Here is a 21,854-nt window from a genome sequence, read left to right as displayed (position 1 = left end):
ATAGTGAACAAAAACTGATCAAGGTTTTGACACTATTGAGAGAGAGATAGAGGGGGGAAGGGAGAGAAGGGAAGGAGAGGGATAAGGGAGAGGTTGAGAAAGGGAGGTTGAGAGAGAGAGCTTAGGAGAGAGGGATAGGGAGGGGGAGAGAGGGGTTGAGAGGAAGAGGGAGAGAGATAGAGAAAGAGGGAGAGAGGGAGAGAGGAACATAGAGAGAGAGAGAGTGATCCGGGGGATATTTTCACCAAAAATTGAAGTATCTCCAAAGCTCCAAAAATCAGCATCATGGTAAAGTTCTTGAGATCCTAAATCCAATGCAACCTGAATGGACAAAAAAGGAGTCCATACGTCCGAGTTATGACCGGTCAAAGTTTGGTCAAACCAGGTATAGAGGCTCTCGAAAGGTTAAAAAAATAATCATCCCAAAGTGCTCAACAATGGGTTTCAAATTAAAGAGCTCGTCAAGAGCTTTCCAACGACTTTTATTTTATCAAAAACGGAGTCCATATGAAAAAGTTATGACAGTTTGAAGTTTGGAGGGAAAAGTATGGTTTGATGACGTCAGCATGACGTCATCGTACCGTTTGGGCGTTTAAAACTATTGTGGGTTTTGAATCCATAACCTCATGAAATCAACTTTGCCTCTCCACCATTGAACCACGAAATAAGCACTCAACTAAATTTAGCTCTTAGTGTAATTTAAAGAAAACTGTTTAATGCTATTTCAAAAAGAGCCAGTGGGAGTTGAACTTCCAACCAATGGTCTCCTAAAATCAAGGATGACCACTGCGCTATTAACAGTGCATAAGATATTTTCGGAGTAATATTTATTTAACCAATAATCAATCCGCCTATCCTTAGTTAAATAAGGGTATTTGGTTAAAACAACCCCTATTTATGGAGTAAAATCATATCCATAAAATAGTAAAGGGTTTATTACGGAGATTCAATTAGTTGGAAGGTTTATTTTTGTACTTATTTGTTTTAGCCTTATTTTGGCTAATTTTATGTATAAAAGGAGGTATTAGGCCTTTGAAAAATCATTCAGGTGATGAGAAGGAGATTATGAACTTGAAGGCTTGTTGATTATTCCTGCACATAGGAGAATAATGTTTCCATTGTGCTTGAAGGGAATAACTTGTAACAGTTGTAATTGATTTTGGAGCTAATTGGATCGGTCCCCTTATTGGAGCAGGACCCGGAGATGTAGTCTACCAAGACGAACTCCGTTATCAATTGTGTTTTGTCTTCTATCTTTTTACTCTCTTTCTTTCAGTTCATTACCTTGTTATGCTATGTTCATTTATGCATTTTAATTACGTTAATTCGCTTAATTAAAGTTTTTGAATTAACTTTATGTAATTATGTTAAGCATTCCTCTGTAATCGTCATAGATCCTAATCAGATCAGAGAGAGAGAGAGAGAGAGAGAGAGAGAGAGGAGGGATAGTGAGGCCAAGAGCTTGAAAAAGAGAGGTTGAGAGATAAAAAGATAGAGATGGAGAGAGATATTGAGTGTGAGAGAGTATAAGGTTGAGAGAGAGAGATAAAGAGAGAGGGGTAGATAGAGTGAGAGAGAGAGTGTGTGAGAGAGAGAGAGAGGGGGGAGTTAAGGAGAGAAAGAGAGAGGTTTAGAAATGGAGGTTGATAGAGAGAGAAAGAGAGATAGGAAGAGGGGAGAGAGAGAGAGAGAGATTGAGGAGAGAAAAAGAAAGAGAGGGAGAGTGAGGAAAATGAACATGGTGGAGAGAGAGACAGAGACAGAGATAGGGGTTGAGAAGAGAAAGAGGGAGAGAGAGAGGGGTTGAGGGAGAGAAAGAGATATCGAAAGAGATATCGAGACAAAGAGTATGAGAGAGAGAGGGGGAAGGGAGATGAGAGAGAGTGATGTTGTGTGTGTGTGTGTGTGTGTGTGTGTGTGTGTGTGTGTGTGTGTGTGTGTGTGTGAGAGAGAGAGAGAGAGGGGGGGTGAGAAGAGAAAGAGGGAGAGAGGGAGAGAAAAAGGAAGAGAGGGGTTGAGGGAGAGAAAGAGATATCAGGACAGAGAGAATGTGAGAGAGATGGGTTGAGAGACAAAGAGATAGAGAGGGGGAAGGGATAGGAGGGAGAGTGAGTGTGTGAGTGAGTGAGTGAGTGAGTGAGTGAGTGAGAGAGAGAGGGGGGGTTGAGAAAGAGAGAGGGTTGAGAGAGAGAGAGAAGTGAGTGAGTGAGTGAGCGAGTGAGTGAGTGAGTGAGAGAGAGAGGGGGCTTGAGAAAGAGAGAGGGTTGAGAGAGAGAGAGAGAGAAGTGAGTGAGTGAGTGAGAGAGGGGGGGTTGAGAAAGAGAGAGGGTTGAGAGAGAGAGAGAGAAAGAGGGGTTGAGAAAGATAAAGAGATATTGAGACAGACAGAATGTGAGAGAGAGAGGGGTTGAGGGAGAGTGAAGTTGAGAGAGAGAGGGAGAGAGAGAGGGGGAAGGGAGAGGAGGGATATATATATATGTATATTAACATATGAAAATATAAATATATACATATGCAAATATAAATATAAATATAAATGTGTGTGTGTGTGTGTGTGTTAACATATGCAAATATAAATGAACATAACTTGATCAGGTTTTTAATGAATAAAAAGCCTTACCAGGTTCCTAAACAAATAAAAGCCGAATTGGGTTATGGATTTTAATTAGCCTTGGATAGCAAGCTTGAGGCTTGCGGGTTTCATTTGCCTCCTTTTACATGTTTTATTCTTCAAATCCAATTTCTCAACTTCCTCGTCATCATGTTTAGACATTATCAAGTGGGTATTGATAAAATTTCCACCATAAATTATTATGTCTTTTGAGCTTTAATCATATATTTAAAAAAAAATTGAACAACATTAATATATATTGATTTTTAATTTCTCGTACCAATGTCTCCAAAATTCTCAAAGATAGATATGTACCATTTTTTTAATAACATTTGAACTACTTGTCCAAGTTTTATATAGTATTGTTCTACACTTCATTATTTACACTTTAAAAAAATGACTTTTTGATTATTTTGGTGCAAGCTATGTTACGCGCATGAACAAGTACCTAATTTTTCAAGATGCATCCACTTTGAAAAATCATTAAAAAAAACTCAACAAAAAAATACACTTCTAGTGCTCACTCTTAAATATCTTTATACTAAAGGGTTTTTCAAAATACTAAATGCAACTATAACTTTTTGATGCGCATGTTAGACACCATGTTATGTTTTGCTGAAAAAAATAGGAACACTTTTGTGTGTGCAAAATATTTGACCCCTTTAATCTTATCCAATTTTGAAAAACTTTAGTAGTTCGAAAACTAGATTCAAAGTGCTACATTTTTTGTTCTTTGGATATCTTCAAATTTTGGGTGGACGAGTCTCAAATTGCTCCTCCAAGTTCAATTTTAGCTGATTTTAGGAAAAAAGTGGCCACTTATACCCCCTTTTGTTCACCATCTTGGTGCACTTACCCATATGTATCATGTTGATCAATATTTGGCAAAATGATGATTTAGGAGTCATAGAGAAAGACTCAATATCTAGATGAAGTCATCAAGGGCTTCATCTAATGTATCAAAGTCATTACTACCAAACAAATCATCAAAGGCATAGAAATCTTGCAAAAATAGATCCAACATGGTTGAATACCTTTTTCCAAGAGAGGGATTAGTTTTTGTTTTCCAATATAAGGAAAAAAATGCTTATTCTAACTATTGCAATGAAATAAAGCAATCTAATGTAACAAAGCATGTGAAATATAAATGTAATCTAGACACACACAACGTAAGAAATAACAATGCATGGAAAATAAGATTTATTTTTTATTTTTTTATTTTTAAATGAAAAGGAGATGAACAAACAAATCACAAAATGATGCATTCACATCGGGTTCACCAAAATGTTTAGGAGGTAAAATGGGATGAACTAGCTATTGACTCAACTAGGACCAAAACCCTCTTTCAAATAAACATTGGAATACAAACCACTAAACGGATGATATGCTTGATTCTTATCCAAAGAGTGAAGCAATCCCTTAGGCTCTATTCCTTTGTTTCTTTTGAAAGATTGTTTGTTTGATTTGAAATGTAGATAACCAAGTCTAAACATGTATAAATGAACACATAAATTGATTAAACTATCTAATACAAAAACTAAAGCTTAAAGAGTAGATACATAAATGAAACAAAGACTTAGAAATTCACTTGTGTCTAAATGAAAAGTTGAAACTAGGTGGACATTGTTGCTGGGTGCCCTAGTCCTAACTAATGAATCACTGAGCGTCAAGGCTAGATCTTGAACTTAGAGACTTTGTACTTGCTTCTTGCCAATTCTAAGCCTAAATTGGGAAGACTATATTGCTAGGTACCCTAGTCCTAGTGGATAGGAGAGCTATGCACCCTAGTCCTAGTGGATATGAGCACTAGGTGCCCTAGTCTTAGTGGATAGGAGCACTAAGTGCCTTAGTCCTAATGGACAAGGGTGCTAGGTGCAATAGTCCTAATGATTTTTGTCTCTCTAGGTCCTGAGAAATTTATCATCTCGAGTCTCCATCAAAAGCGAGTAGCTAAAACTGCAAAACAAAGAGAAGGCGTGGTTATGGCTATAAAATGGTTTTCCTTAGTCAACCCCCTACTTTGGTGATTTCCACCTCCACAAATAGACAAATTGAATTTGAAAATATTGTGTGTGCTCTAAATCTCAAGTCTATCTAAGATTTATTTTATTTTATTAGCAAGTGCTATCAAGATGGGGATAGTGCCCTATATTAATCCAAAAGAGTCTTACATAACGAAATTTTCTGAACAACCACGACAAACTTCAAAGAAAATTAGAAATACATATATCTTATTACATAAGCCTAAGAATGGTGGCCACACGCATGTCTATGGTCACCACCTTGTTGACATTCCCTTCCAACAGCCACCCGTCTTCCTTCATCATCATCCTTTTGAAAGGCCCCATATCTGCGTTCTTGACTCCCACTCTAAAAACCTCCCATGCCTCCGCCATAAATTCCTCCTTCCTCATTCTGAGTGCTTCGACAGTAAGCCAGATTTCATCCTTGGGGTCTGAACACTCCGCATCAGAAAGAAAGGCCAGGGGATTGAAATACGGGCCCAGTATGCTGGCCCATTCCTCTTCCACTTCCAACACCGCTCCTCCTATGGCTTCAGTATCTTCTTCCCTTATGAAGCCCACCAGTTTCTCCACGCAGGCTTCCTTTGACAGTAAAACATCCACCAATAAACACATGATGATCTTGTATATAAAGTCATCACACCAGTGCCACTCCTCACTAAATGCATCATCAAGCAATCCCTGAATAGCATTCTGGCCTTCAATTTCTATATCGAATAGACATTCACATTAGGCTTCCAGTGTCTCCTTGTGGCAGAGGCAGCTCAGACCGAACCTATGAACCATCTTACTTATGTTGAATGCACCACTCCGATCTAGCTTCTCTTAGCTCTAAAAAGATCGTATGTTTCTAGAACCCTCTAGATCCTTTCTATCCCCTTATTCTCTCTCTCACGGGCTATGAAAGGTGGGATGTGTAGTCGAGGATTCTTTTGCCAGCCCGCATGAACAGCCGGATAAGAGTGTACCTTCTCTTATCCTTGGAATCAAAAAAGACTTATTGATCAACCAATTCCTGACTTTGGGATGTGAGCAATGTCCTCTAATAATCTCTGTTGAAGATCTCTGTTAACTGCATTCGCAGGCGACAAGACGGCTGGCAGAGATTTATCAATCCCATGATTAGCAAGAAGGTCCACAACTTGGTTGCCTTCACAAAAGGTATGCTGAACATGGTAATCCTCAAATTTTTTAAGATAACCATAAATTCTTGGGATCTAAGTGTCCAACCACCAGTTCATAAAGCGATGATTGGTGATTCTGTTAAGAATCACTTTTGAGTCTCCTTCAATCACCACCTTCTTTATTCCGTTAGCAGTTGCCCATTTAAGTCCTTCCTCTAAAGTGATGATTTCTGCAATGTTGTTGGAAACAAAGCCCGCTTGGCCACACACTGCCCCCATAAGGTTGCCCTCCTCATCTCTGACAACCGCTCCATAGCCTGATAAACCTGGGTTTCCTTTGCTAGCACCATCGAAGTTCATTTTTTTCCAACCGCTAGGGGGAGGCTTCCACTTCACCTTTTTTCATTCTAATGATTTGACTCCTTAGGTGTGGTCGCTGCTTTGTTTAAGCTTCCAAACCTACTCCGTTTCCATATCCCACTTTGAGTAATATTTATATTTACTATAAAAAATGTATGAAGGAAAATCGGGTGGACAGAACTAAAAATGTGAAAAATGGAGTTCTAGGGAGACTTGTCCACACACCCACAAAACTTCTTGGTGCAAGCTATGGAGTCATGAAGTATGGCTCAGCTTCCCAAGGTTGGTTCCATGGTTCTCTATCTCACAAGGTCCCTCAAACCAATGTTTTTGCTCTTAGATCACTGAGCAAAATGGTTTAGGGATGACAAATGCAAGAACGAGGGATGCTTTTGTTGATTTTAAGATGAGATGCATCCTAAGCTATGCATGATCCTATAAATGCAATAAACTAGTTATAAGATGACAAGGTTAGCAAACAAGACTATCCTAGCATACTATAGTAGTCCCTGATTTAAGCTAAATGATAAAGAAAGTACTCTAAACATGCATATTTAGAATAATTTCTATCTAAAAGAGAGGCTAAAATGATGAGCATAAAATGGTATGAAAGCTTGAATGTATTTGAGCATAAGTATGATGCTAAAGACTTGGTTTTTAAAATGGAGGAATGAGAGCTCTATTTATAGAAAAAATAGGGCAATGGATGGTCAGGATTGAAAGAGTTAATCAAGGGCTAAGTTTGAAAGTTGGGGATCCATGTTTGTAATTGGCACCAATGAAATGGTGACAAATGTCAACATAGGGTGGGTTGAGAAAAGGGGTTGGAGGCATTAAATGCCTGAGAAGACCTCATGGTTATCCTAGGGGGTAAGGGTTAAGCTTCAGTTAGGGTTATCCATTGGATTAAGTTTTAATCAAAGGATAAACTCTTGTGCAAATGATTAAGGGATAACCATGGTCAAAGCAATGAATGCTTGATGAGACCCTTGGGTTACATGGAGGTTGAGTTAGAAGAAATTCTTTAATCATGCTAGAGGGTTGAGTTAACCATTAATGGTTTGGGAGACTTGGAAAGTTAAGTGGTTGAAGCCTTTAAAGGTTTTCAAAGACTTTGAGGATTTGAGAAGTGACCTCCCCTTGCTTAGGGATGTGACAAAGTTTAGTAGATGGGTTAGGCTAATTAGAAGTGTTTAGAAGAGTCTAGAAGGATGTTAGCAATAGGATTTAGGAGGTAAGTGGGAGATGTAGGATTTTGCAAGTGGATGGAGGGATAATAGGATTTAATTGAAATAAAATGAATTTACTTCAATTTGGTTGCAATTTGGGGAAATTAAATAAATTTGATTTATTCAATTTAGGATAACTATTTAATTAAATTTGAATTTAATTAAAAGTGGATAGAAGGGATTTAATTGAATAAAATGATTTATTCATTAAATGGTAAAAAGAAGTCTAGTGAATTTAATTTAAATAAATTGAGTAATTTACTTAATTTAAATAGAAGAATGTGGGTGATTCAATTAAATTAGATTTAATTAAATAGAGAAATGAACATAAAATATTCATTTAAGAATATGGTCATTTTTATACGTCTACAATATTTACTATTGAAGATCTTGCCATTGATTGTTTCTTCTATGGGCCCTTTAATTTTATTGATCAGGATATTAGCCTCCAACTCTTCTTCCCTGAAAATCCTTTTGTTTCTCTCCTTCCACACATGCCAGACCACCATTGAAGGGCTTGAAATCCACAAGCTTCCCCATTTTGAAGATTTGCCCCCTGTCGACCAAGCAAGAATGAAATCTTTGAAAGAACCGTTATAAACCATATAGTTCTGAAGTTGGAACTGCAACCAATCCCAACACTTCCTAGAGAAAGGACAATTGTACAATAAATGGTCTATTGTTTCTTCCTCATTTTTGTAGAGACAACATCTGTTGCGCCCCTGAATACCTATTAACTTCAATCTATCGCTTGTAAGGATTTTTCCATGCAGAGCAATCCAAAGAAAAGCCCTCGCTTTAGGTAACACCCATCTATCCCAACATAAGGCAGTTGGCCAGTTGCCATCTTTTTGCCTCTTTCTTTGTAATTCATATCCCAAGTTAACCTTATAATTCCCTGATTTAGATGCATTCTAGATAAGGGTGTCTTTTTTGGTTGTCAGATAGATGTTTCTGCTTTGGAGAATGTTGACCACCTTCACACTATTTGCATTCTGAGCATTTTCGAACCTTTTCCATCTTATTGGAGAGTTTAGGCGACAATCTTCTTGAACATAATCTGCCACCATCGTGCCCATAGTTGCTTCCTTCTCATTAATCCAGTCTTGGTCATCGATTTCCTCTACGAATTCTTTGTCACTGTTCCATGAGTCCCTCCAGAATTTAGCCTTGCAACCGTCACCTATTCTCCATGACAAGTGTTCGGTAATGATCCTCCTGCTCTCCCATATGAACTTCCAAAGCAGAGACCCTCCTATCGAATTCGCCATGGTGAAAATTCTTTCTGGCTCATTCAAATCCAGATATTTGTGTGACATTACCTTGCACCAACCTTTGTTAGGACAATTGTACATCTTCCATGCCAACTTCGCTCCCAGCGCCAAATTCTGCAAATTCATCTTTCTCAGGCCAGCTCCGCATTCCGCTTTGAGCATGCAAACTATTTCCAAGTTGATCAATGAGATCTTTTTTCCTTCCTTCGATCCTTCCCAAATGAATCTTTTTAGCAAACCATCCATTGCCGATAATGCCTTAAATGGAGCCCTGTAACATGGCATGTAATAAATTAGGATGGTGGATAAAACCTATTTGATCATCTAGATCCACCCCGCCTATGATAGCCACTTATTCTTCCATAAGGCTGATTTGGCTTTGCATTTGTTGATGACTTCTTCCCAAAGCCTGTTGTCCACTTTGCCTGCATAAAGAAGAACCCCAAGGTATTGAATCGGGAAGTCACCTTGGCCGAAGTGCAACACACTTACTATTTTCTCTTGAATTCTCTTGCTGGAGTTGAGGAAGTAAATTTGGGACTTCTGCTTATTCATACTCTGCCCCGATTCCTTTTCATAATCTTCGAGAACACTGTAGATGACCTGAGCTTCTCTTTCTGAAGTGGCGCCAAAGAGGATGGTGTCGTCTGTAAATTGAGAGTGGGACACCAGATTCAAGCTTTCCTGGATTAAGAATCCTTTCCAAAGACCTTGCCCGACCTTTCTTTTGATTTGCTTGCTGAGCACGTTTTCCATAAGAACAAACATGAAGGGCGACAAAGGATCTCCTTGTCGTAGTCCGTTAGAAGATTGGAAGAAACCGCACATGGAACCATTAACAATAATTGAGAAAAATACAGTTGAAATACAATGAACTATGCATCTCAACCATTTTTCATCAAAGCCAAATTTCCTGAGGATCTCTATTAAGAAATTTCACTTTACTCGATCGTAAGCCTTGGAAACATCTAGTTTAACAATCATACCTTGAAATTTGGAAGAATGCATTGAGTGGATGGTTTCGACTGCCATAATGATGCTGTCCATGATTTCACCCCCCGGAGTGAAGACATGCTGCTCTGGCAAAATTATGTTCTTCAGGATTGGTTTAAGTCTATTGACCATTACCTTGGAGATTATTTTGTAGAGGGAATTACATAGAGAAATTGGCCTGAAGTCCATGATAGAAGAGCAATCTTGTTTCTTCGGGATCAATGCAATGTTAGTATGATTGATCTCTTTGACAAACTTCCCCTGTTTTCTAAAGTCTTCCACAATTCGAAGTATGTCATTCCCCATGAAACCCCAACATTTTTGATAAAATTCCATCGTGAATCCGTCTGGGCCTAGAGCTTTATTTAGGTGTTGATTGAAGGCCGCCTTTCTAACTTCATCAAGCGAGAAGGGGCAACATAAAGTTCTATTATCTTCATCTGAAATCACATTTGGGATTATGTCTGCTAACAAGCGGGACCGCGAATTTTGTTCCACTGCATCCCCAAGTAGTTTTTTGAAGAAATTCACCGCTGCCTCCTCAATGGCTTCTAGGGAAGAGTGCAACTTACCTTCTAGATCAATGATCATGGCTATTCTGTTCTTGATCCTGTGAGATTTTACTGATGCGTGGAAGTTTTTGTGTTTGCGTCTCCCTCTTTAATCCAAAGCTCCCTGGATTTATCATGCCAAAAAAATTCCTCTCTCAAAAGAATTTTTGCCAGTTCCTGCTTGAGGGAAACTTCTTTGTGGTACGTTTCATTTGTCATCCCAGAGATGATAGTGGTCAAATTTATTTGATTTAATTCCTCCTCAATTCTATTTCTTTCTCTGAAGATGTTCTTGAATGTTTCTCTATTCCATTTTTTGATCTTCTCTTTAAGAAACTTTAATCTTTTTATGAAACAATAGCTCGGTGAACCCCTAAAAGTGTTACTTTCTGTCCACCATTGCTGAAGATGCGAAGTGAACTCTGGATCTCTCCACCACATACTTAAGAATTTAAAACTACTACTTCCTTTGGTTGGAACCTCACACAGTTTAAGTTCTACTGGAAAGTGATCTAAAAGGGATATAGGAAGAATGAGAGCCTCTACCTGGAAAGATGACTCCAACCACGATTCACCAATGAGATGTCTATCCAATCTTTCTAAAATATGGGCAAAATTTTCTCTTCTGTTAGTCCAGGTGAAGGTTCCATTCTTTGGAACTACATCCATCAATTGATTTTGCACTGCAAAATCTCTAAAATCTTCCATAATCTTGTTTGACATTCTCAGACCTTCCTTTTTCTCATCCAAATCAAGCAGGGCATTAAAATCACCAACCACTACTATCTTATCGTTCCCTATTTCTAAATTTTTTTTTGTGAGAACCTGCCATACCTGATATTTTTCTGTTGTTTTTGTTGGACCGTAGACATTAGTTAAAGGGAAATTCAAATTCTCCTTAAAACTGTTTACTGAGCATAACATCTAATGATCTGCTTTCTCCATTAGAGTTATTCTGACTTGAGAAGGATTCCAGATAACTCCCAACCCACCAGCGGCCCCTGTGGCTTCTTGGAAGATGCCTTCCCAAACCTTGCAAGAATTGATGAAGCTATTTGCCTTCTCTTTGTCCATCTTTGTTTCCTGAAAGGCGATTATATCACTGCTACTTCTAAATAATGCTCTTTTTACCAAGCATCTTTTGTCAGGAGCCGATAGACCCCTGACATTCCATGTGGCGATCTTCATCTTTTGCCAGGGGAGGAGCCTTCTCCCCTAGCTTTCCTCATGAAATCAAAGACACTGACAATGCCTTTCTCCTTGGCACATTCTTCTCTCTTTTGGTGGTTGCTTCTCCTGCCTCTGGATCCTTTGGCCTTGCCCAAAAGGATGTTCGCCAAGTGGCTGATGCATCTCAGATCAACATTTTCCAATGCGTCCTCTTGGTAAAAATCCTCATCCAAATCCTTATCCAGTTCGAATTCAGTGTCTAATAAGCCTTTACTAATGTTTAAAGTTCTAGGGGATGATGGAATTGCCCCTCCTTCCTTGGATCCTATCACTGCTTCTTTATAGGACCCTTCACCTTCAACTAAAGAAGGAATTGCATTAGCAATCCTATTCTCCATTACCTTGGCTTCTCCTCTATTCTCCGCGGGAGAGTTTACTTCCTTTTCTTCTCGCCTAGGGGATTTAACTTCATCTCTCTCTACCACCGAATCCATAACCATTTTTTTCGGTTTTCTCCTCCATTGTTGTTCTGGTTTTCTGAGGGGATTCTTGGCCTTCCTAACAAACAATCTGCAATTCTCAGTAGCGTGCGACTTGCTGCCACATCTGGAGCAATGTCTCCTCTCTTTTTCGATTTCTAACCGTTGTCTCCATAATCCGTTTGCAGTTTGTAAACGGATATACTCTGGGATTTTTTTAACTACAACAACTTTTATTTTTACCAACTTACATAATTCTTCCTCATCGTCGAAATCAGTTTCTAATACCGTTCCCAACATCCTGCCTATCTTCTCCAGGTAAGACTCTCCCCAGTATTCTATTGGTAGATTATACAGATTGACCCATATCGGGCTTGAATACACTACCAAAGGGATTGGGTTAAAGTTAGGTATCCATGGTTGCAAGTACACCATGTGCTTTTCTACATACCAGTTCTCCTGATTGAGGATGTGATCTCTCTCCGATTGGTTTTCAAAGAGCACCACAAAAAATCCCCTTGGGATAAATTTGATAACAACGTGGTCCCCCCAACTTTCTGCCACCCATAGTTTAATATTTTTCCTTGACCAATTAAGGCCAATGATCCTTGCGATCACTGCGTGGTTTTCCCAGAGGTGGCTATCTTCTTCGAGTTCCTCCCTAAGGTCCACCACCATCTCATCTCCCTCCAGGCCTCGCCACCCATTTGGTTTACCTATGTTTCACCCTGCTCTGCCATTAACCTCCAACCGTTTTTGCAGAGCTGATTCTGCCATTTGTAAAGTCTATCTAAGATTGTTATGAGCTAAGGTGCATAAAATGTAAATTAGATTTCTACTCAAGTGTGTTAGAGTAAACCCTAAATGAAATGATCAAATGTGAAACATGAACTAGCTCAAGAATGCATGAATCACATAACTTGAATGATAAAACTAGGTTTTGAAGCTTAATTACAAAAATGTGAGAATAACATGAAATCATACCCAAACCCTTAGGATGAGGTACAAACCAATCATCAGTAGTTGGTGACTCCCTATCATCCTCCAACATCCCTTGAAGCTTCCATCATGATGAATAAATAGTGATGAAGACTTGAATATGGTTGATGTTTGCTTAAATTTTTAGATATGTAACTTCAAATAAAATAGGTTCTTCACCTCATAATGATATTTCCAATTTGTGTAATTGATTTATTATCTTAATAAGGAAGGTAACTCGCTTATATATGAAATTATAACTTTAAATTAATAAAAGGTTGAGTTAAAATAACCATTTTTCTTATTGAGGATAGATCTAGAAATACCAAGACCGACACTTTATCCCCTCCTAAAATTTTAGCCAAAAGGTATTAGATGATGTTGCTAGGCAACATTGTTCTGACAAAATAGGCCCAAATTTTTAGGGTTGTGAGATAACAGGGTTTTGATATTGGATCTATATTTTAGATGAAAAATCATGTTCTATTATTTAAAAAAATATAGAGCACACCTTAAACAAGGATCTATTATGTGATTCACTTCATGACATTGCTATGTTTCATGGCGGAAAATCATTTATATGTCATCATAATCGAATCTCCACATATTCATTTACTTTGAATGTGTGTGTGTGTGTGTATTCTATCTCTATCTATCCCCTTTTCCTTTCTATCTTTATCTCTCCCTCTCCTCTTCCATCTCAATCTCTATTCTTCTTTATCTTCTTATCTCCCTCTCCCCCTCCCCCTCCTCCCTCTCTATTTCTATTGCAAACATAACATGAGCCTATTGGTAATGGAGTCTAATTATCTTTTTAATCATGTTTGGATACCTGCTAATTGATCTTATATACAACACACATATATACAACAAATAAACCAAAATTTTCTTTAATTAATCTTCTAAACCTCTTCTAGTGCAATCGCTAGTATTATTCTCAATCTTTTTTATATGTTGTTAAAATCCTTTACTTAATTTGAGTCACTTAGACAAAATCATATCACTTTCCACTTACAATATTTTACCCTTTTCCTTTTATTATTTTCAAAAATAATTTCCAAACAAATTGTGGTTTTGTGACTATCATGCAATGTTTTTCTATTTTGTATTGGAGTACTTGTTGTGAGGAGAAAAAGCTCGGCAAACCCTAATTTTTTGTTAAAAGGCTAGACGCAGCTAAACGGTCGTTGAGCCATCCCTGCCACACGACTGAGCAAATTTTAACTCGCAACGAATATTTTAGGGTGTCGCATTGGGAAAAAAAATCTGCTTTGTTAGGGTTTCGTAATAGTTTTCCTGCAAACCCTGTCAATTTTTCTCATTGATAGCACGACACAATTTTTGCAGAATCTTGAGGTAAGTCAGTTGCCATTGCTTCAGCTAATTTTTTGTGGGATCCGTGCGCGGGTTTTTTTGGGTTATGTTTTATTTTATTTTTCTGTTATTATCTGTTCAATGAGGACATTGGTTCTGTGGTTTTATCTAATGCTTGTTTTCATATAGATATTATTGTAATACCTAGTATTGATCCTTAAGTGAAGAAAAACAACTTGTACAGTTGTTTGTATGATGTATGTTCCTTTTATTTACCTTTCTTCATTTTGGGGCCAAAATTAACTGTAGTACACTTACTGCTGAAAATTCGATTCTCTTTTCCTCTGTATGGTGCCATTAATTTGACTTCTAAATAACCTAATGTATCAGCCTATCTCCTTGGAGCATCATTGTAATTGATTTTTACACTGAATTTGATTCTTGTAGAAGTGTTTGTGCCTATTTGGTTATTGATTTTGTTCTAAATCATGCCATTTTTTCCCTCATACTAATTACAAGAAGCAAGGTTACATATAGCTGAATTAACCAAAGATATAAGGAGGTCAGGTCAGATATCTGATAAATTCTACATTTTGGAAAATATTTATTGCATGTTTATTTTGTCTTTTAACAGACCTTTGTGAAACAATGTATTTTTCTGTTTTCAATTGATGTAATCGTGGGTGAAGGTACCAGCTAAGGGATGCCCAAACTTGCAGCCCTAACACACAGAACAATTGCACAGCAGAAAACATTAACAAAGAACACCATTTAAATTCAATTTGAACTCAACAATTCTTGGGAATGATATCCTCTATTAATTTCCAGAATTATATCAAGTTGCTTGGATGGACTTAAGGCTTTTAAGCCTTATAATACTCCTACGAACCAGTTACAGGCCAGCTACAGTCATCCTCGTTATCCTGCTTCAACTTGTAATTGCTACCTTGCATCTCAGTCACTTTCATATAATATTCTGGGCAAAAGATCTTCTATAAATTATTACAGTGTTTTTGGTAGCATGGCTTTTGCACATATTCCTAAGGAAAAGACTATTTATATATAGTGCCATTATAGAAGGATGTTTGGTTTGAAATGTATGCATATCTTAATTAGAATCTAAGCATGGATGTTGCAAACCTCGAATTGAATTAAAAGTGAGGATGGTACTGTAAGATTGAACATATTGCTAGATACAGGAAATGTGATGTATTGCAAAGTACAACATTTTAGACAAGTCTGTACCAATTGGTGTTAAGTGAACTTTCATGGACTTGTACTTGCCCCAGACAAGCAGAATATAATTGTTACGAACTTGTCCTTCGATTTGCAAACGAGAGAATTGATCATTTATTAATTTTGGGTATCCACTCAAAATATGACTTTTATGGCTCACTTAAGTTCATTTATGGTAATATAAAATAGTTATTGCACTCTTGGACATGAAGTTAACAATTTCTCTATGAAGTCCTTTGATTCTCTGCTACTCTAACCTTTCTGTTCTATGTTCCATTTCTGAACACTTGAGAACATAACACGTGAAAATTGAGAAAAAGCATCCAAGTGGCTTTGTCCATTTGCTCAACCTGGATATATGTACATTGAATTGCATTTCTAGTTGCAATTTAGATTATTTCCATAGTATTAATAAATTACATACCTAAAAAATATTTTAACCCCATTATGCATATTTTTAATGCTTTGGTGCCATGGACTCATGAATTTACAAGAATGTAACAATATTTCAAAAATTGGGAAATCCATTCAAGTGACCTCTTTACTCTCTCTCATTCTGGATGTATTTGCAATGAATAGCCTGTATGCAATTTATTTACATTATTTAGGTTATATGTGGAATTGTACATGATTTACATCTTTGTAAGCTAACAATGACTTCCTTATCTTAAAAAGGCATGAAACTTTTACTTATATGCTTCACTAGTGAATTTGCTGTACCTGTACATTTAACTTACCATCTTGTAAGAAAAGCCAAAAATAAAGATATTTGTTACCTCTTGTTGATTGTGATGTCCTTCAATGAATTCAAAGGAGATGCTTTCCCATGACTTTGAAGGAACTAGTGATGGAACTTGTAAACCCAACTTGTTTTCAAAATGTTGAACATATTTTGTATCAGAGATAGTTAACAAAAAAAATTGAAATTTAGAAACATCATATTGCATGTTCAGCCAATACAAGTATTTTTGCAAACTAGTAATTTGTTCTCCCTATGCCAAAATGATTTGAAATTTTTGAAGTACTCGCTTTTATAAGAAAATTTATTTGACTTTGACCTCATGCAATGAAAATCATAATTATTTTGTGGAGAAGGCCATCGTTGTTTTATAAATCAATCCCACATCCTTCAGCCAATACCTAAATACTCTTTGTAAAGCTTTGTGTGTGTAGTATTAGTGATAGTTAACAAAAAGATATGTACAAAATGAGGTGATAACATCATCCTAGTCGTAATACAGAAGTGTACGACATGAATAAAAAAATTCGTACAGCCAACAAGAAGAGCAGAAGTTGCTAATATATAACACTAATACAATAAAAGACTAGTTTTGAAGTATTCCAAAAGAGGTAGCCATCAAGCTGTTTCTAGCAACATTTTGTTTATTTGTTGGTTTTAAATTTATTTATTCATTTTGTTTTCCTTGTTCTTGGAATTATATTGTTACAAATTGTGTGGACGATTTTCTGATAAAAAGTGTTTTATTACTTGAAGAAAGCAATTGATGGTAGTGAGTTACAATCTAAAAATGTGTATAAGTTTATATATAACTATTATATAATACTAATATGCTTTTAAAATTTATTTTAATATTCTATTGGCACATCCCATGAACCTCCTATGAGTGTAGTGCTAGTTATTAAAATAAATAAATCCCATCTCCTATATATATTGCAATATTAAAGAAATTGCTAGATGCATAATAAATTCATAATTATTCTTTGGAATAGATCAAAAAGATTTGTGATGAAATAAAATTTGCTTTCCATCTTCCCACAAACCCTAAACCTAAACTGTTCAAGCTGACAATAAAATAGAGTTTTACAGGACCTCAGATAAAAACCTAGAGCAGGTTTAAGAAGTCCAAAAGAGCTAAATATAAACCCTAATGTTTTGCAGTGTGAAGGATAGATTAGGGCTTAGAGGTGGTTGTCAAAGGAAGGAGAGGCAAAGATGGTGCAGAGGCTAACATACCGCAGGCGCCACAGCTATCACACTAAATCCAATCAGACTCGAATTGTCAAAACCCCTGGTACAAAAATATCCTTCAGGTTTTTTTTTAAACTTTGTAACAGGGTTTTTTAATTTCTATTGCTAGCCATCTGTTTATATGCGTTTTAACATGTATTGGTTTACGTATATTTATGTAGGTGGGAAGCTAATCTACCAGACTGCCAAGAAGAGGGCCAGTGGACCCAAATGCCCAGTTACTGGCAAGAGAATTCAAGGAGTAAGATGCTTTATACCATTAGTTTTTTTAATTTTCACTTCTTGTATTGCTTTCACTAGGTAATTTTCCTCAGTTACTGGGTTCGTCGGTTTTGGGCTCCAAACACGAACTGGTCCGTGTTGGGTTCACCCAGGGTCCAGCAAAAGGGCAAACCCTGGGCGGACCCTGGGCGAACCCAACGTGGACCCGTGTGAACCCACGGGCTGGGCCAGTCAATTTACCAAAACAATTATATGGCATATGACATAATATGATATTATTGAAATTCTTAACTATCAATTGGTTTTTGGCATATTTCAATGATGAAATAGCATACTACTAAATGTATTTAGATTTGTAATTTTGTATATTTCTTTAAATTTTTGCATATATATATATATATACCTGTACGGACAAAACCAATCCACAAATCGAAAAGGCCAATTTTTTTTTCCCGAACCCAATCCTGAACCCGAACCGGTAACTTAGGTATTTTCTTGTCAGTGTAGAGTAAGGTAAACTCTGAAGGCATATTCGTTTCTAAGGACAAATATGAATTGTAGTCTAGGGATTTTTGTAACCCACATAATCAAATATACCAATGAACAAAAAATCCTGACATTTTCAACTTATTTTACATTTTCCTTCAGTGCTGTTTTTTCTATTATCTTGCAATTTTTTAAATCTGGATGTTTATAATTAGTGTATCTGTTATATCGTGTTATATTTTGTTTATATTATTTCTGTTTGGTGGAATCTCCCTAAAGGTTGCACACATTCTCAATTGTAATTTTGTCATTGCTGATTCATTTATGAAGCTATCAACTGGATTATTTTAAACTCAAATATTAAGTTTTTGATGGTTTATACTTAACAGATTCCTCATTTGAGGCCTGCTGAGTACAGGGTGAGCAGGCTGAAAAGGAGCAGGAGAACTGTTAACAGGGCCTATGGCGGGGTTCTGACTGGTTCAGCTGTGCGAGAAAGGTACATTGTCATGGTTATTGCCTTATATTTTTCATGTTGTGATATTCCTAGTCTTTGTTTTTGGTTAATTCATTTTCTTATTTGTCTAGATTCTTCATATTTCTCTCTCTCTCTCTCTCTCTCTCTCTCTCTCACTCTCTTTCTCTCTACCCTGTAAACATATCTTCTGAATGTTGATCTTTTTTTTCCCTTTTAAAAGATTCCATTAAATTCAGCCTTTACATTCGAATGATTTACATTATTCTGTTGGCAGTTTACTTCAAATTTTCCTGTAATGTGTGCTTTGTAAACCATTCTTATCTTCAGTGATTATTGTTTGATTTGATTTTTTTACCTATTTTGTTGGCTGATGATAATTATTTATTTCATCAAATCTTGATAAGAAGCCCCAGCTAAGGGTATACATTCTGTGCGATTTTTCTTTTGACTTGTAATCATTTTTGTCTAGTTAATTTGTCCATATGCAATATGAATATCGTGTCCATGTAAGTACCAAGAGCGTATTCATTCTAGTTTGAATGGATCATTAACTTGGTACATGTTGACCTTAAAGTTGGATCGTATAGCTTGCAGAAAAATTTGGGGTTGTAAGGATAATAGATTTTTCATATTTGCAAGGTTATATTTATTTTGGTTGAAGTAAAGATACTGTTTTTCTCAGCATATATTTAGTTATTTTGTTAGTGTTGTTGGTAGATCACCTTGTTATAATTGCTACCCATTTCAATTATATTGCAGGATTATCCGGGCGTTCCTTGTTGAAGAGCAGAAGATTGTTAAGAAGGTGTTGAAGATTCAGAAGTCTAAGGAGAAGACTACTAAGAGTTAGAAATGAGGATATGATAGTATAACAGGCATTTTTACCTATAGGTTATCAAGATGAACTGTGGTAACCAAATATTTTGGTTAATGTTGAGAAAAGTAGATTGTTTTTTTGGCCCAATTATGGGTAGCTATGAGCATACTTAGTCCCTTTCATCACACAGAGGGCTTGAGGTTTTATTCATCTTAAAACGGACAGTATTTGTCAATCATCTACCCGGAACTATTTTTTTTAAGTACATTCAAGTGGACTATATGTATTGTATGCTAGTTGTTCATTTACATTGACTTTTTTTACATGTTTAAAATTGCTAATTGATGATAAAAAAATTTATTCTCATTCACTTCTTGTGGGTTTGATTATATTTATTTTTATGATAATATAGTTTGCATTTAAAAATTGCAGGACTAGAAATTGGAACGTCGAATTTGAGCATACAAGGAATCAAATAAATCATGAGCTGTAAATTGGAAAAAAGGTTCAAAGCTCAGGCTGAGCTGTAGAGAAATGATTAGAGTAGATTAATAGGGACAAGGTTCTAAGCTCAGGTACAACTATAGAGAAATGAGTCAAGTAGCATTTCAAAAGGCCAAACAGCCAATTCCAGTGTGTATTGCCGCACCGAGTAATCAACTTATCTGGGATTTACAAGCAAACCCAATAATATAAAACTGTTGTACTCGAATATGGCAGTCTAAAGTTGATAAAAATCTAGGATAATATATCTGAATTGCAGCTTTATTTATGTCCAGGAAAGGACACAAATTTTGGGCATTTTGCTTGGACTAGGAAAGCTGCTAGTGAGCAAAGTTGGTTTTATGATAAAAATTATTAGAGAAGCGTCTGAAAGATTCTCAATAATTCATAGGATATATTATGTTCTATCCCTTAAATGCAAAGTTCGAAAAGAAAACATGACTGCCAATGAGATTCTTAATGACACCTTAGTGGAATGTATTTCAGTTACAACTGCCTTGTCCAGTCTACAGGTTCAATTAATGTTGCACTAGTTAACCTTAAGAAGTGGGGATGTTGATTTAGTCCCTAAGAGTATGATTCCGATGGCACAATCTGAACCTTCATAATTTTTTTCACATTGTGATGGCTCAATCTGAACCATCATAATATGTTTTACATTCTGATGGCACATTTGAATCGTCATAATTTGTTTTTGTGATATGCTATGGATTTATCTGTGTGAGTAGGTATATGCACATATGTTGAAGTGAATGTTAATTTCACTGCTCTCTTGCAGTAATATCTGTTCTACGTTGCATTTCATTTTTGTAAGTGTATTAGTTGATTTTGGGCATTTCTATCCTTTATGCTTGTGAGTAAACAGTTCTATCTAGTTTGAAGCATTGCATTTTCCTGTGTATCCTTGAAGCTTGGTTATGTAGATTTGTCGTTATGTGTAATGTTTGTTAAGATGGATCAAACCAGTCAAAATTAACTTCTTTAAACATGAAAACACAATTTAAATGTTGATTTGTTCTGGTGAATTAACGTGTGCGGTAGAACTGCTTCTAACTTATCATTTATTGCATACAAACTTAAAGCTTTTTCTTTGTTTGCTAAACATGCATCCCATTGAGATTTGAAATTTCCTTTTATCCTCCATTATTGGAAATGTAGTGATAGATTTGGTCCAAAGAAATGGTGGTATATGGTTGCTTCAATATGCCCATTTCACCTGAAAACGTTAACATGCTATTGTGCTGACACAGTCTTGCTTGTCACAGTTGACTTGTATTTGACAGGCAAAAGTTATAGTACACAAACACAGTTTGAATGATTTGTTTTTCTGAGATCTGCAGAATTTAATGATTTATTTATCTGTGACCATCAGAATCGAGAGTATTTGATGGGCAAAATTCTAGTTCAATGGGAAGATGGGTTTGTTTCACCTGCTGCAAGATGCATGCTACAAATAACCTGTCCAATAGTATTGATTTTAATGACTGACTATCTAAAACAGGTTAACATTTCCATAAGTTGCTCACAACAACCACTATTTAGTTATCGTGAACTGTAGGCCAGCTATTTTCAATGTGGAGATGAACGATCTTGTTATTTTGTATAGAAATCAGAAATAAAAGGCTCGATTTACATTGTTGTGCAATCACAGGAGTGTGCACGGCATAAGTTATATAAGATCGTCTGTTGCAGGTCTTTCAGTCTTTTTCTTCCTAAGAATATAAAACAACTGTGTTTAGAAAATTTGTGAAAACAATACACGTGGAGGGCTCCAAGAAGTGGCTGAAGATAGAGTTCTGTTATATAGTTGCCTTGCAAGGTTGCCATGAAACATGTGTTAAGACCTGGGCGTTGTTGAACACAGTTTTTCGATGAAATATGTGATACGTATATTTAAGCCTTTTTCCACATTTCTTTATTTTGAAAAAGATTCTTAATGCACGGGTATACAATTTCAAATGTAAGCCTTGTGAAAGGTGGTGACCCATTCACCATTAAAGTATATAAAAGAGAT

General features: G+C 36.5%; 1 protein-coding gene across 1 annotated transcript; it reads left to right on the top strand.

Annotated features, from left to right (window-relative positions):
* Nucleotides 1-13,908: 13,908 nt before the first annotated feature.
* Nucleotides 13,909-19,702, top strand: LOC131049500 (large ribosomal subunit protein eL34). The gene is made up of 5 exons (XM_059214036.1): nucleotides 13,909-14,149; nucleotides 17,244-17,376; nucleotides 17,495-17,574; nucleotides 18,431-18,540; nucleotides 19,279-19,702. Exons 2-5 carry the CDS (start codon nucleotides 17,298-17,300, stop codon nucleotides 19,367-19,369), a joined length of 360 nt encoding a protein of 119 aa, XP_059070019.1. The 5' UTR covers nucleotides 13,909-14,149; nucleotides 17,244-17,297; the 3' UTR covers nucleotides 19,370-19,702.
* The last annotated feature ends 2,152 nt before the right edge of the window (nucleotides 19,703-21,854 follow it).

Source organism: Cryptomeria japonica, chromosome 11, assembly GCF_030272615.1.
Source record: "Cryptomeria japonica chromosome 11, Sugi_1.0, whole genome shotgun sequence".
NCBI classification, from domain to species: domain Eukaryota; kingdom Viridiplantae; phylum Streptophyta; class Pinopsida; order Cupressales; family Cupressaceae; genus Cryptomeria; species Cryptomeria japonica.
The sequence above is the reverse complement of the archived record's forward strand: the minus strand, read 5'-3'. Positions and strand labels throughout refer to the sequence as shown.

Excerpts from the sequence above, each read along its gene's own strand:
- LOC131049500 (XM_059214036.1), top strand. The coding sequence starts at position 17,298 with ATGGTGCAGAGGCTAACATACCGCAGGCGCCACAGCTATCACACTAAA. Across the intron at positions 17,377-17,494 it reads TCGAATTGTCAAAACCCCTG|GTGGGAAGCTAATCTACCAG; the intron begins GTACAAAAATAT and ends ATATTTATGTAG. Across the intron at positions 18,541-19,278 it reads GGTTCAGCTGTGCGAGAAAG|GATTATCCGGGCGTTCCTTG; the intron begins GTACATTGTCAT and ends ATTATATTGCAG.